Source organism: Hoplias malabaricus, chromosome Y (assembly GCF_029633855.1).
Source record: "Hoplias malabaricus isolate fHopMal1 chromosome Y, fHopMal1.hap1, whole genome shotgun sequence".
Classification (NCBI taxonomy): domain Eukaryota; kingdom Metazoa; phylum Chordata; class Actinopteri; order Characiformes; family Erythrinidae; genus Hoplias; species Hoplias malabaricus.
In genome coordinates, this window is record NC_089820.1 from 44968710 (window position 1) to 44985235 (window position 16526).

A 16526-nucleotide genomic window follows, 5' to 3' on the forward strand; every position below is an offset into this window, starting at 1 on the left:
CTCTTATTTTGAAATGTGTGCTTCTAAAGTAAGAAAACACTGATCCCACAGAACAAATGCTTTCTTTATGGAACCATGAGCTCAGTAACACAATATTCTGTAGTTATATGTGTTGTTGGTTAAAGATTTACTTTTCTATAGAGATTGGGATTGTCTGATTATCTGTTTCTGTACATTACAACCTGTTTTTTTAAATAATTTTATAATATATATATATATATATATATATATATATATATATATATATATATATATATATATATATAAATAATTTTATGACTATTTGAATAAATCTATCTGGAGAAAGAAAAAACTACACATAGTTGTATGTACTGTAGCTTACTTTAGAAGCATGCATATTCTTAAAAATCACTATAAACATCCGAAAAAACTAGAAAATGTGTGTCTTTTGAGGACAAACAATGTAAGGACTTTTTAATGCAGGGAAAAGCCATAAAAAAAAAAAAAAATTGACCTGATATTTAATTGCTACAAAAAACATTTTTTCAGTGTCTTCTGGCATACTTCTCATTTATAAAATTGCTGTATTATACATTTTTATACAAACTGTATATATATGGGAGTATAAAATGTATGTGTTTATAGTTTGTGTTTATGCAGGAGTAAAGGAAGGGTTAGAGAAGTTTTCCATTTCTTCATCATTCAAGTTGTCCAAGCTAAGATCAGTTTCAGTTTCGAACATTCTCTGAAGCAGACCATCCATCGTACGATATCCTGAAAAAGCGCACACAACATACAAACATAAAATAAGAGAAGAAGAAAAAACAAACAAAAACAAACAAACAAACAGCATTATTTTTTAAATAGGTTTTTAAAATCAGCAGGTTGTTACTTTTTACTTAAGTAAAAATATCTTATGTGGTTTTACACTAGATGTCTGGGCAATTTTTCATTCAGAGCATTCAGACATAAATATTATTTGGGTTAGGAACTGATGATTAGTTCTGGATCATACAAACACCACTCCAATTCATCCCAAAAGTATGCTGGGTGCTTCATCCCATGACATTTGGTGTGGAGCATAGTAACCTTAGGCTCATGTGCATCTGCTCCAGTGCTTCCCATTTCAATAAATGCTTTTCTATAAATTATACAGTGTGCCTACAAAAAGTGCATCTTAAAACAGCAGCAAAGGAGTGTCCACAAAATGTGTTGTTTCAAAACAGATAGAGCGAGTGTGAGTGTGTGTGTGTGTTACTTTTGGAACTGATTTTGAACATCAGAGTTGGTTTGGCTTTTGCTCCATCAGCAGAACCCAGATCATTCTCCGGAGTCTCCATTTCATCCACCAAGTTCCCATCAGCATCAGCCCTGAACAAACAAACAAGCAATCAAAAAATACATAAAAAAAATGCAGCAGTTATATTAAAATAGTCCATTCATTTCTGCCATAGGGACATCAATTTTGGAGCCAGAATTCTTTGTATGAACATGACACCTACTGCTTTATAAATAAGTACCCCTGGGGTATAATATGAAACTTACTGCTCAACACACAGGTTCAGCTCCTCAATCTTTTTCTCCAGAGATGTCTGCAGGTCTGTCTTTTCTACGATGTACTCAACAAAAAATGCCTCCAGGATAAATGCCACAAAAATACTATACATCAGAAAACATTAGTCAGTTAAAGGGTTCTAAATCATATGTATTATACTGTTTTTTTTTTACCTAGTTATTTTTTGTTCCTTTTATATTTATATATTTTACATTCATTCATTTTAGCTGGTATGGCATAAAGAAAAAAAATGGAATAAATGATTAATGTTCAAATGTAAGTACATTTCTTCTGCGTGCATAAGACAAACTCTTACTTAATGATGATGATGACCACCACAATGTGGAAAAGGACAAAGAAAATGCGAGCAGAAACATGAGTGACCGCTGTAAATCCACCTGCCATCAGTGAGTAGGAGTCAAGTATATAACCAACAACATTCAATTCACTATCCAGTGGCTTAACTGAATAAATATAAACTTTAGCATTTAGTGTTAAATGAAAAGATCCCCCTTTACCCTTAATATAATTAATCAGTGAAACCACTATGTGAAACTAAGCTATTCTCTGAAGTATAGTCCTAATATTTTAATAAAATCTGGATGAGGATGTTCTGCCACTGGTAATTTGATTACACTGAATCTCTGAATTAATTTAACAACAACAACAACATGTGGAGGATATCATGCCATTGGTTGACTACGGTGAGCTCCAGCAGAAGAATAAATGAAGACACCACATTATTAAAATTGTTTTTACAGTAATTATTCCGAGCAAATGCTGATCCATTCAGCAGAGAATTTCCACAGTATTTCCGCTCCGGGTCTGAGGAATCCGCCTCAAAAAAACGCACTTTTCCTTTAAATAGCTCCATCCCCACCATTGCAAAGATGTAGTACACCACCTGGGGGCAGCATGGCACTGGATTAATTGTGAAAACGGTCAAAAGTCTCACTTTCAGATAGAAAGACTGAAACTGAGGTTCCAAAAAATTACAAATAATCTATTTTAACTGACATGCTATTACTATAAAGTCATTTTTTCCTTACTACTGCTTGTTTTCTATCAGATCCTGACAGTACTGAGTTTAAGTTGAAATGTCACTGAAATAATTCAAGCACAAGCAAATAAAATGACATGAACATATACAAAAATGATAAAACGTGGTGAAGTATATATAAATGTAAATAAATTTGTGTAAACATAATAGTTTAGTGGGCACTGACCAGGATGAGCTGACCGAAGGTGAGCATGGGAGGACCAATTTTTATCAAAGTGTTAATGATGGCACGGAAACTGAGAAAAATAGATCAGTGTTGAAACTTGTTAAACTGACAGAGAAACACTCCAACACACACACATAACTAAATACATTTATAAACACACACACACCTGGGGATTGTGTCCACCACTCGGATTAGTCTCAGCACTCTCAGAATAAAAACAATGTCCAGAATCTGACGACTGGTGTATCCTCCAGCTGAGAGTAAACAAACATAAAATAATGGTATGTTAGCTCCTTGGCTAACTGCTGCAACTCACAATTAAGTATCATTTAGCATGTGCATTTTAGCTTCATCACATGTCTATCATTTTAGTGTTTATTTTGGGGATCTAGCAGTCCAATGTGGCCCACTAATTTTTCATCACATGTCCTCCATGTACCAAGAGTGGCCTGTAGGGCACAGCATTTTGTATGTGTGTTAGTTTTAGTGTGTGCATTGAAGCATGCATATACTTACAGGACTTCAATGCTGTATTTATGATAGTTGCCAGAAGAGCAGAAATGACGATTATGGTATCAAACCTGTAGAGTAACCGAGGATCAAATAATTTGCACCACACTTCCATAAAACACAAAACATTAACAGTTACAGAAATTTCTACATCCTGATAAATCTTACCAGTTCCAGAATTGATGTTTGGCAAAGAAGGCGCGGGGCTCAAATGTGTAGAGCTTTAGGAGAATCTCCAACAAGTAAAGTGTGAGGAATGCCCACTCAGCGTTTGACACCAGGGGATCTTCCTCATCCAGACCAATAAAGACAGCATTCACGAGGATTATAGCATCATACACATAAACAAAAATCCTGAAACAAAGAAACTAATTAGCAAACACTCTAAAACACAAACACACACCTCTAAACACCTGAATAAACACCTCTAAACACATTCATACACAAAGACCCTGAAACATGCATAGACTTATACTCTGAAACATACATACAAACATACCTGAAACACTGAGTACACACACACACACACACACACACTCACACACACAAGTGCATTTCTTGGTATAGTATCCAGAATGGTAAACTGTTATGAATTAATCACTGTGTCGTCCACATTTAAACCATCCTTGGCAGTGAACGCACACACACACACCCCCCGCCCGGGAAGCAGCTGGGTTTGAGTTGCTCAAGGGCACCTCAGCCATGGATTGAGGGAGAAGGACACTGCTGTTCTTTAACTCCTACAGCCCCCAAATTTTCCTTACTGACGTGGGGATTGAACCAGTGGTATGCTTCTCTAACCATGAGGTTGCGATGTGATTGCTATGGTTTTCCAAGTAGTTGCTAGGGTGTTCCTACATATTTGCTGTGGTATTTTAGAAAGTTCCAGGAGTGTAGCTAGGTTGTTGCCATGGCAATCTGATGAGTTCCTAATACTTCTAAGTTGTAGGCACACTTTTTTTTCCACCTGTGTGAGGTGTTACCTGTGCTGGACAATGCGGCGGATAACAGTACTGATACCAGACTGATATACACTTGGAATCCACAGCTGCAGTGGATGGGGACGGGACTTCAGTGTAATCACCTGGATATTCAACAAATCAGCTAATTGTACAAATGCCTGCTTCCCTGTAAAGCACAGAAAACACAAAACTTATAATAAAGTGAAAAACAAAAAGCAGACATCTACAGCTGCATCATTAATGACCACACAAACACCTGTTGCCCTTTAAAACAGGAAACAAAGATAAAAAATAGAAGAAAAGAAACTCCATCTCTCCCACACCTGTTTCTCCTCACTCACTCTCTCTTTCTGTTAGAGTCTCACTCCTTATGAAGGTACTAACTATGAAAGAATCTAATAAAAAGAGAGACTAAATACAATGTTTTAACTTTGAGATTAAACCCTGGACATTCTCATGCAGATGGAGAAAGGAAACTAGGTTAAGGGGGACTGACCTATATATCCTTTATTGCTGTAGTCCAGAACGCTCCATAGCAGCTCCCTGTGTGCAGTGCTAATGTTGGGTTGGACCTGCTTCACCAGCTCAGTCCATCGCTTCTGACTAACCACCCCCTCACCACTGACACCCTCAACCCCCACCTGCTCCCCCTGTGGTCCTTCTACTGGTTCCTGCAGAAGAGAGAATGCTCGACAAAGCTTCTGCCTTTTGGCCTTCACTAGCTGCCGCACCTCCTCCTAAAGATACACACAGAGGCATGCACTTAATTTAAACACATTTTTTAACAGCTTCTACTTCCATTCACTGGTCACTGTATTTGATGATGTATTCAAGCCAATAACACTAATTTAGTTAATATTTTACATCTGAATAATTAAGTTGTTCCATACCTTCAGGTATTTTTTGTAGTTATTGTAAACAACAGCGAGGAAAACAGACATAAAAGTGTAGGTGTTGATGACGATATAGAGGATGAAAAAAATAGCGAAGTAGGAGCTGTAGTTATATGCTGGCATCCTTCAGGATAAACAGGACAATATGTCACCACACATATCAATGTAAATAACAGAAATAATAGATGACCATTTTAAGCACATTAACAGTAGTTCAAAATCTTTTAATAGGTTTAGCACTCACATGACATCAGGGCTGTTGGCTGTTGTCACTAGAACATAAAGTTCAAACATAATCTCCATATAGTCTGTAAAATATGATGCTCCATCAATAGTTTTAAGGTTTCTACAAGAGAATGAAGACGGAGGGATCACAGTAAGAAAAAGCTAGAATCTGAAAATAAAAGTAATCTCAAAGTTATTGGAATGGAGATCCATCACTTCAGAAAACACTAGAGGGCTTTATATCCTTCTTGCACATGCTTGACATAGTATGAGATTTTGTGGAGTTTCTATGAAGGGTTTTGTTGTGATGTTTACCGTTTTCCGAGTAGCTTCAAGGCCATGAGAGAGAAGATGAGAACACTGAAGATAAACAGACAGAACACCACCAGGATCTGAGGAAGTGCGTTCCTAATACTTCTAAATGCCCTCCGCAACTACATACACAGAAACACACGTACACACAGCAGTGAATAATATGCACAAAAAAAAGAAATAAATAGAAAAAAAAAAAAAACACCTCTCTGTTCTTATTAGCAAGGCAGGAACACACCCTGGAGGGGGCGCCAGACACACTCTCACACCTTTGGACATTTTAGAGTAGCCAATCCACCTTCCAGTGTGTGTTTTTTTTTTACCATGAGAGGAAACCGGAGTACCCACATGGACACAGGGAGAACACACCAAACTCCACCTGGAGCGGTGCTCTCACCCACAACCCCATGCCACCCTTAAGTTGTACTTTTAAAAAAAAATGAAAAACACATATTTTATATGTTGAAACCGAGAATGTTTATGGCTTTTGAAAATATGCCAATTCTGAATTGAATGCCAGCAAAAATATGGACAAGGGCATGTTTACCACTGTTTTGCATTGCCTCTCATTTTCCCATTCTTTGGTGGTTATAGGATTTCAGCTGCTTGGGTTAGGGTCCCTGTTATTGTGTTTTTCATTTCATAACGTACTCATGTTCAGTGGGCAACAGGTCTAGACTAGTTAACACCCAGATACTCAGAAGTGATGTTGTAATCCACGCATACCATGGGCTGGCTTTTTCTTTCTGAAGTAACAACACTTTCCCTGAAAAAGACATTGTTTGGATGGCAGCATGTTGCTCCAAAACTGATATATATTGTTCAGCATTAATGGTGCTCTAATGGATGCTGGATTTTGAGCTTTGCAATTACAACAACCCAGATGGTTACTCTTCTCTTTAGCCCAGAGGAGGTGGCATATCGCATATGGCAAATAATTTCCAAAAAGAATTTCACACTTTAATGTGTTAGACGAAAGATACTTTTCCACTTCAGGTCAGGCTATCTTAAATAAGCTTGGGTAAAAAAAGGTTGGAGGAGTTTCTGGATTCTATTCATATATGGGTTGTTTCTGTGCATTATATATGTGTTCACAGACAATGGTTATAGGAACTATTATTGAGTGCATGCTGTGATTTCCACTACAAAAATGCATCTGTTTTTAATTTAGTGCCATCTGCAAGCCTGAAGATCACAGTCAGCTATTATTGGTTTGGTGTCTTGTTCCCTGCATATAGAGGTTTATTTGGATTCTCTGAAATTTGTAATAATGCTATGTATGGTAGATGATGAAATCCCGAAGTTCTTTAATATTTTAAGTTGTGAAACGTTATTCTTGAATTACTGCACTACTTGCCCAGACAGTCTTAAAGAAAATGTTGAACCCCTCCCCATGTTTACTTGTCAAAGACTCTGTCTCTCTGAGAGACTCTTTTTGTAAACCCAGTCATATCACTAATGAAAGGAATTAGTTTTTTTGTAGCATCAAATTGAAAAAATATGCAAATATTTTTCAAAGGATTATAATGTCTCGGTTTCAACATTTCAAATATTGTCTTTGTACTAATTTCATTTAAATACAGGGTTTAAATTACTTTTCTGGAAAAGCAGTTAAGTAGCAGCAGTCACAACAGTAGTAGTAGCAGATTAGACCCAAAGGTAGCATGTAAATGTATTATACACACATTCACTCACAATCTGTAACCGCTTATCCAGTTCAGGGTCACGGTGGGTCCAGAGCCTACCTGGAATCATTGGGCACAAGGCGGGAATACACCCTGGAGGGGGCGCCAGTCCTTCAGAGGGCAACACACACACACACAGTCACACCTACTGACACCTTTGAGTCGCCAATTCACCTACCAACGTGTGTTTTTGGCCCGTGGAAGGAAACCGAAACACCCGGAGGAAACCCACATGGACACGGGGAAAACACACCAAACTTCTCACAGTCACCCGGAGCGGGAATCGAACCCACAACCTCCAGGTCCAAATATGTAAATAAAACCTGAACTTATACATACATACATACATCTTTTCCGCTTTTCCATTTCAGGGTCACGATACCTGAATTTATGTTAAAATTATTTTTATTTTCTGTTTACCTGCCGTCCTTCTGTGACGTTGACCAACAGCAGCGGGCGTAAGACTCTGGACCAGCGGACTGACGAGTGACCAGACGCATACAGAGCACCGTAAATGATCAGATCAAAGAGACACAGCTGAGAAAAAACACATAGAAAATATTACTGACATGAATAAAACTAAAATATTTTGAAAAACCTGTACATTAAAGTTTAAAATATACTATCACTTTATTGGGCACATTATCACAGTTTATATTTTACATTCCCTTTGAGCAACACTGAACCACAATCAATGGTCAGATATTTGTAAATGTGCAGGATCTATGATGCAATAAATTCAACATTGAAGTTAAAAGACTAGAAAAAGTGTCCACAGTGCATGTCTGTGGGTGTGTTTGTGTAAATGCGTAGACTGTGTGTATAGAGAGAGCTTCCTGAGTGATTATGAGCAGAAGTGCTGATGTAGTTAAAGTTGAGATTAAAGTTCAGTTTGAAAGCGTGACACACTGTCACACACTTCCTCTCTACACTCCTTCTGAACAAGGAATAGAGACTTCCTTTAAGAAACGTGAAATCGCCCATTCTCACTAGCCCTAGATTTATGATTTTCAATACTAAATACCAATTTAATTCATGCATTCATCTTCTGTAACCGATTCATCTTGATCCGTGTTAGAATCACTGGGTGCAAGGCAGGAACACAACTTGGACAGGGTGCCAGTCCACTGCAGAGCATTACACACTCACCCAGTAATATCAGAAAAATTCCAAAATTGGATGGACCTCCATCACTCGACAGAACATTGTTTCACTTTTCCATGGCAGGATTTATACTCCCAGATGGACTCTTGGCACTGAGCATGTTGACTTTAAGCTGCTCTTAAACATCCTATTTAATTTCTGAGCTTCATTTTATTCACTGAAAAATGAAAGAAGGGATAAGTGAATGAGTGAAGGAGTCATAGAAATATGGTTACCGTGATGATGACGATGATGCAGATGTTTTTGGGATCTCTAAAAAATATTTTGCGAGGGATAACTTTGGCATAATGCACTAATCGCACAGCGAAAGCTAACAGACACAGCACCTCCATCACTGATGTGGCCTGGGAAAAAAATAAGAGGTAGAATTTAAGTTTTTACAAAATAAATATCACCCACGTAGAGTGTGTGCACCCCCGTTCAATGCACATGCTTCTGTTGATTTTCTGAGTATAAATCATTCTCTACGGAGAATATATTTCTGTTCACTTTAATAAAAAAAAAATAAATAAAACTTTGAAAAACTACACAATTATCAGAATTTAATAGATATTGTTTTTCCCATATCAATCCATGCTGTGGCTAGATAGCACAGGATTGACCAAAATAATCTTTTGATGTAGTAAATAAATAAATAAATTATTACTAAATTTCCAAAGACATATAAATGATTTTGTGAAGTTATTACTGACCCATAGCGGCAGAACAATGACTGCTGGCTCCTCAAACAGGGCCAAACACAGGTCCACAATTATAAACACGTACACCAACACACTCAGGAGACTGTGGTTGTACAGTAGATATAATCTACAGGACACACAAAAAACATGATCATGAGCTTGTTCTTTCCTGTTTCATTCCAGCCATAACAGTTTACTCTTCTGAAAAATGTATCCCATTTAGCGCCATAAATTTTTGTGAGGTACTGATTTTGGATGATTCTGGATCACAAACGCCACTATACCTTATCCCAGAAGTTGTGGAACACAATCAATCCAGAAAACTTCTGGCTGACACTTGGCATTAAACTGCGTGACATTATGTTGATTGGCACCTGCTGCTTAGTGCAAGGCATTATTCACTTTCTGTGTGAGTGGTCTTAATGTTTGTTTCATCAGTGTATATCATGATTATATACACTAGGGAGATGAAGATCTACACAAAATGAATCATATGATACTATATATAAAATGAATATAAACATTAAATATAAATACTTGTACCTGACAGCATGTGGTGAGGGGTCAAAGGGGATGTTTCTGTTATACTGAGCATCAGATACATACACCGCAGCCAGATTAAACCTCTAACAAACACAAAAGAACATCGTTTATAATAATGAATGTGAACCCTTAACTCTGAATTTAAATAAGTGTAGAGATATTTCCTGGGCTTTTCAATCCTTTAAAAAGGAGAAGTGAACTGCAAAAAGAAAATAAATTATAGATTGTTTGGGTATTGTTTTGTTCATTGGCTTAATTAATACACAATAAGAGTTCAAAACATTTTAAAATGTACTTGTTAACTGCAAATTGCAGTTGTGTGGAAAAAAAACAAGCAAAAAATAAATAAATAAATAAAATAAATAAATAAAGAATATATATATATATATATATATATATATATATATATATTTTATAAATACAAGAATTAACACCATATGTAGGGCCACATTCATGGCAAGAAAGGTAGTAAGATATAATTGATTTAGTAACACAAATTTATTTTAGATATGTTGAGGTTCATCATATGCGTTGCTTAAATTTCGTTACTGACAGGAATTTTAGGAGTACAGATTATCAATGTAGTAAAATGATATTTACAGTCTGTCTATGACTCTATCACTATAATTTTATAGTTGGTAAACATCCATCAATGTTTCAGATTTACTGAGCAGTATACATTTATTTATTTCGTATAGCCTATTATGTAATGTCATTTTTTAAATTTTAAAAATAAGTTTCAAATTATGCATTACAGTAACATATATTAAAGATATATTTTGACATTGTCATATATATGATAATATAATCTACAGATATCTAACAGAGAGCATCCCTGTAAAATAAATAAATAAATATTCATGGATCATTTCTATTAATTCATGCATCATTACGTTTTATACAATGCACAACATACCTGTGTTTAAGTGATTAAGAAAAGTATAATTAAAAAGGTTGAAATTTGGACAGCAATAATATATTGTTTATTCTGACATTTAACTGAATTAATGTGTTGGTTCTAATGTTTTTGTTTATTCAAAAAACATACTTTGTAAAGCCGACTTTTACACTTTTAATTACATCCTAGCTCCGAAAAAGTACGAAAAATGCCCCACAACCTCCCCATTCGTCAGCGTCTCCTTCGAATTCTACGTTCCACCTTAAACGGTGCAGCTGTTAAAATTGATGCAACATCTGAGGCGCCTCAATGTAACAGCTGCACCATTTAAGGTGGAACGTAGAATTCCACGATGAAACCAGCTTTTTGTGTTGGTCTAACGGCGACTGATCTCGGTGACTTTTTTCAAAGAAAGTTATACCGCGGTTATTTAAAGTTCTGCTTACTTCTCTGCTGCAGTTCTCTTTAGTTCCATCCTCTGTTGCTCTCCTTTTCTCCTGGACAGAATCACTTCTCTCTGTTCCACACTCATTATTCTTCACATCCATTCTTCTTCTACAGCTCCTTCTCTGTCTTTTCTAACTTCCAGTTTAGTCCGGAGTTTAATAGTTCGGATTAAAATGCAAATGTGCGGTAAATCCGCTCTCTGTGCGGCATTTCTGTTTCAGTTCCACGTCATGTGACTCACAAACAAACGGAAAAGTTTTAGTTTTCCACCCATTTTCCGACAGGATACACCCTCAGTTCTGTGATTGGTTAGTTTATGTTATTCTCTGATTGCCTAGTATTGTTGTCTCCTGTGTTGGGATTGGTAGTTTGTTGTGTCCCTTGCTGTAACTGGTTAGTAGTTTATACCTCCTGTGTATGATTTGTTAATTGTGACTTGTCTACTTCGTTGACAAGTTGCGTAAATGAACCATCAACCAATCCAACCAATAGACACATAGACATTACTGGTAAATTACAACAAACACAAGTAGCCAATCCCAATAATGGACAATCACAAAGCAGGAGGCAGAGTTACAAATAGCAACAAAAACAAACACCATTTTTTTCCCTTTTTGTAGTGTTTTATTTAGGCATATAGACACAAACAATTGGTTGATTTAAGGATAAATGTGAAAAAATAAAACATTTGGGAATTGATTCTCAGATAATAAAATTTGATCCAAATGTATGAAACAGTGAGGGTGGTGCTGATATAATTAAAATAAAAAACATTAAACGATAAAAAAGCATTTATTTATGCACATCCCCAGTGATTAAAATCAGATAAGCAGGAATTTTTGAAAACCCGACCCTCACACTGTTCACTAATTACATTAATCATTTATATTCTAGATTCATTAAGGCCACAGTTTACTTTATAACATTTTAATAAGGCAGCAAATCCATTAATGTTTTTTTTTTTACTTTAGAGTCTGTCGGGTTCTTTGTGCTCCTGTTAATCATGATTCATAAATAAATCGTTCAACAATACAGATTAGAAAAAAAAAAGTGATTATCTGTGAAAAAACATCTGACATATTTACTCAAACTTGATTAGCCAACCACATTTGAACAAAGTCACTAGGTTCTAATTGGGGGATGTCCTACAAATAAGAATTTTCCAGTTCGCTAGATAACGTAAGCTCAGTGTGTCCAATAGGAATGTTCCTCAACTCTTTTACTACTGGACACTCTTGACTGGAGACTTAAGTTAGCTGACTAAATGGAGAAATCTTGTTTTTTTAAATACTCCCTGATCCGGTAATTTAACCTATACACACACCCTGGTGTAATACACAAAGCAGGGTTTCTTAGCTGTTCCAGCTAACCTTAAGCCAAGTCGTGCCTGTCCAGTAGGAAAATAGCTGAGGGACATTTCTTTTGGACAATCCTCAACTCTGGTTTTTAGGTTATCTGGCTACTGGAGAAATTCTGCTTGAAATTGTGATCCTTACAGAAAAACTGAAATAAAATGCTTATAACATTACTCTGTGTTATTAAATATCAAACAAAGACCAAAAGGAAGACTCCTGTATGATTTCTTTGAAAAGCTGGTGAAACCATGAATTTATATGTGTACAACACAAATATAGCATGGAGATCTTTATAAAAATAATGATGAATAATGCAAATCAAAACTAAATACGTTTTCTTTGGAGACTATTTTACTTTCTGGGAGGAGCTTAGAGGCAGTTGTCTGGTTGCATTCACCAACAAAAGTGAATAGATAACTGGAAAACCACTGAAAAGTCCAAATGAAGCTAGTGAAAAGGCATGTCAAGTTGTTTTCTGTGAGCCATAATAAACTTAATTATTTTGGAAACTGACCCAGAACTATTCAACTATTCTTTATGTAGTAACATAATTGTATCTGGTAAAATTTAGTATACACCAAACCAGCTCTAACATTAAAATGGCTTAATTTCCACTACATTTTAATTCTACAATTACAGAAACTAGTCAATTTGTTGCGTTTTTAGCTCTTTTTCTTTTTTAACCATAGCCTTCAAATGGTCAGGCCATCACACAGTATGGGTGGATCTATCTCGTTATTGCGTTGACATTGAAGTGGTAGTGGCATGCTGATACAAGTAGATCAGACACGGCAGTGCTGCTAAATTGCCCACTCACTGGCCAAAGTATTAGACCCTGCTACCTTGTTGGTCTACATTGTCGATGTAAAGTCAGAGACAATAGCTCACCTGATGCTGCATAGTTTGTGTTAGTCATCCCCTTATAAAGCTCATGATTAATGATTCCCTATAACAAGCATTTTCACGCCTAATCATTTAGATGAGGATTATTTACACTCAACTGGTTTAAATCCTGAATCACTAAACAACACATATCTAATATGTATAATAAAACAAATTATTAGCCAGCTGCAAAACATGTAACCAGAGAGGTGCACCTCCTATAGAATTGCCACTTTGACTGATAAGTACTGTGATTTTGACTGGTCAGATGCTTAGTCCTGTCTGGGCAGAAGCCCTGCACTTAATGATAATTTTTAAAATAAAATTGTCTGCTCATAGTTAAAGGAGCACTATGTAAGATTGATTGGATTTTTTATTGTTATTATTTTTATTTTTGCTTCTGAGGCTCCCCCTAGTGTTAATCAATTTAACAGCACTGTTCTGAGGAAGGCAAGGGAGAGGTTACCCAGAGTAGCAACAACAGAGGCGCTATTCACCCTTTTACAGCTCAGTGCAGAGAATCACAGTGATTTTGAAGCTGTAATTTTAAGGTAAATATAATAGTGTTCCTTTAACTGGAATCACAATATTGTTTATTTATACAATTGTTTATTTGTTTAGACAAAAAAGCTAATACTACCTTGTGAGACTGGCCCCTGGGGGCATGTCACATTCTTCAGTTCTCATAATCACTTCAACAAATGACAAAAACAAACTCAAAATACTATGATTAAAGCACTTGGGTTGAGTAAACTCCACTGAGTGTAGGCAGTGTCTCTGAGGAGTAAATAAAAAAATAAAAAAATAAAATAAAATAAATCAGAGGAGCTGCGGGTTAGGTGGGTTAGGTCTCACTGAGGAAAAGGCTCCGATGTGCTGAATGAGGTTGGGCTCGATGCTGTGTGCTCTCTCTCCAGGGGTGTTCCGGGCAATCCGGTACAGGGCCATGTCTTTGGCATGCCCTTTAACACACTCCACTCTGTCCAGTAGGGCGGCAACACGCACTGAGGCATTACCAGGGAACAGCATGGCAGGGGTGCAGCACTCTGTTGCTGGGGAAACAGCATAAAGCTGGGGAGAAACCCGGCGAAGCTCCAGAAGATAGTGCCTCCCCATCAGCTCTGCCACAGCCATTACGTACAGCACTAAAAACAGCATAAGTGGGGTGGAGAATGATGGGGTCCGGGGGCCCCACACAGCCACAGACAAGAGCAGCAGCACTGTGGCCCCCACCAGACCAAGCCCCACCCATTCCAGGAGACGGTATGGCTCTGGGTTCCAGTAGCGCTGCAGTCGCTCTGGATGATAGAGCTTCACATACAGAGAGTTCAGAGAGAAACGGCGAGAAAGCAGGTCCTGAATAACAGAGAAAAAGTCCTTTCTGGGCAGAGCATCATCCTCCAGCAGCACAACATTCCTTGGCCTCAGCAGCTCCCAGCCTCTCCGGAGGCAGAACACATAATCCCTCTTTTCCTTCTCAAACATGTTAATGTAGCTGTGAACCTTCCTTTCCTCTAGGGGGTGGTGGACAACTCTGAAATGTTTTTTCAGAAGTTCCGCATCCTCATTTCCTGAGGGTTCACTTTCCACATCACACACCAGCACCTCAGCACAGTTGTCACATGCTTGGAGGAGGACCTCAAGTTGCCGCATTACCTGAAGCAGGTAGTGGAAATCCCGTCCATCTGTTCTCTTGGCTGTTACCACCGTAACCAGGAGGTGTGGTCTACTAATGACTGATTCCCTGGCATTATTAGGAGATTTATCTGTAGCTGAGCTCTGCCAGTATCTCAAAGCCTCCTGTCCTTGAAGGAGACTGTCCCTCAGAGCCACAGCACTCATATCCTCAAGGAAAATGGACCGCAGGAAATAATACGAATACACACATCGATGACAGCACAGAGGGAGAACAACTCCGAATGTGAGAACACACAGAACCGAACCCCAGAACACAGAACCAGACCGGAACTGGTGCAGAACAAATGCTATCCATCGACGCATCAGGACACAACTTCAGTCATCTATAATCTATAACCAATCATTTACAATCCATGTTCCAGAGCATGTTCCATCAACGCATCAAGATATAACCTGTATAATCTATCCTCTATAAACTACCTCAGCATGCTCCATCAAAGCATGGAGACACATCCTATAAGGTAGTCTGTAATCTGCAATACATACTCTCCATGATTGATTAATGAATCAAGGCACAACTTCTGAATATATTTTCTAAAATGTATACTTTCTAATCTACAATTCAGAGCATGTTCCAGACATTGTCCTCTTCCATCAGTAGCTCACATTATTCACCTGCATCAACAAACAAACAAACAAAAACAAAACAATTTATAAACTCTAATTACCAGTCTTTGTAGTTACTATGGATTAACAATGTTGCTGTATTATCAAGTACTGAGCATTTTTATAAACTCATCTTAAGCTAAATCATACAGTAAACGTCCAGTGGTATAGTCGTACAACTACAGTGGTATAGAGAACCAAATTACTGGTATTCCGATATTATATTACCATTATTATTAATCCAATATGTGTAACTGTGAAGCTGAAGCACGTGAACAAATGAGACAAAACACGTAAACATACCTGTTTGTGAATGTAGAGACAGTGACTTAATACAACGCTAAAAGATTTCTGGCATATTTCAGATCATTAAAGTGAATTAATATGAAAATACGTAAAAGCCTGCTATACCATTTAAGGTGGAATGAAAAATCATGGCAGAAGCCAACTTCAGTTTACTCTAGCGAAAAGGCAACATGCAAAGCTGGTCTCTAGGACACGGAAACTAAACCTAAGAGGATGTAGACCTCTAGGAGAACCCTGTAGACAGAATAAGGAGAATCGTGTCTGAAATGTGCTTCAGTAAAAGTGTGTTTTTCTCACCGACTCTCCACTCGGTTTCAGTTCCGCCATAACCGCCTTCATCCACATAACTGAGACCAAGCCCCGCCCACTTTACCTTATATAGCCGTGTAGCGGACATGGACTTTACCTACATGCTCTTTGCAGACAGCAGATAGCGCTGCAGGACCAATATTTCAAATATATTTTTTCACATTTTGAAGTTTTTACTAACTTCAATAGAAATAAAAAAAAAAATAGCAGCTCAACCGGCAGGGGAGAGAAATGCACCTTTTTCCACCTTAAAACTTGTCCGTCCGTGCAGTGCTGCTGCAGCTGTGGAGAGCAGAGTTGTATAAACAT

At 37.4% G+C, this 16526-nt stretch overlaps 2 protein-coding genes across 3 annotated transcripts; both read right to left on the reverse strand.

The window, feature by feature from the left end:
- Positions 1 to 283: 283 nt before the first annotated feature.
- LOC136678800 (two pore calcium channel protein 1-like) lies at positions 284 to 11322 on the reverse strand. The gene is made up of 19 exons (XM_066656938.1): positions 11061 to 11322; positions 9717 to 9799; positions 9186 to 9300; positions 8709 to 8837; positions 7750 to 7866; positions 5648 to 5766; positions 5352 to 5453; positions 5105 to 5231; positions 4711 to 4951; positions 4236 to 4380; positions 3421 to 3606; positions 3259 to 3323; positions 2909 to 2996; positions 2743 to 2812; positions 2201 to 2420; positions 1833 to 1923; positions 1507 to 1620; positions 1220 to 1332; positions 284 to 735 (listed from the first exon to the last, which is right to left on the reverse strand). The coding sequence occupies exons 1-19, from the start codon at positions 11160 to 11162 to the stop codon at positions 614 to 616; spliced, it is 2349 nt and encodes a 782-aa protein (XP_066513035.1). The 5' UTR covers positions 11163 to 11322; the 3' UTR covers positions 284 to 613.
- Positions 11323 to 11662: 340 nt separating this feature from the next.
- LOC136678884 (post-GPI attachment to proteins factor 4-like) lies at positions 11663 to 16249 on the reverse strand. Of its 2 annotated transcripts, none has more exons than XM_066657060.1 (2): positions 16206 to 16249; positions 11663 to 15611 (listed from the first exon to the last, which is right to left on the reverse strand). In XM_066657060.1, exon 2 carries the CDS (start codon positions 15297 to 15299, stop codon positions 14118 to 14120), a length of 1182 nt encoding a protein of 393 aa, XP_066513157.1. In that variant the 5' UTR covers positions 15300 to 15611; positions 16206 to 16249; the 3' UTR covers positions 11663 to 14117. The 2 variants fall into 2 exon arrangements, with proteins under 2 accessions (XP_066513157.1, XP_066513158.1); XM_066657061.1 differs by lacking the exon at positions 16206 to 16249 and adding an exon at positions 15906 to 15953.
- Positions 16250 to 16526: the final 277 nt, after the last annotated feature.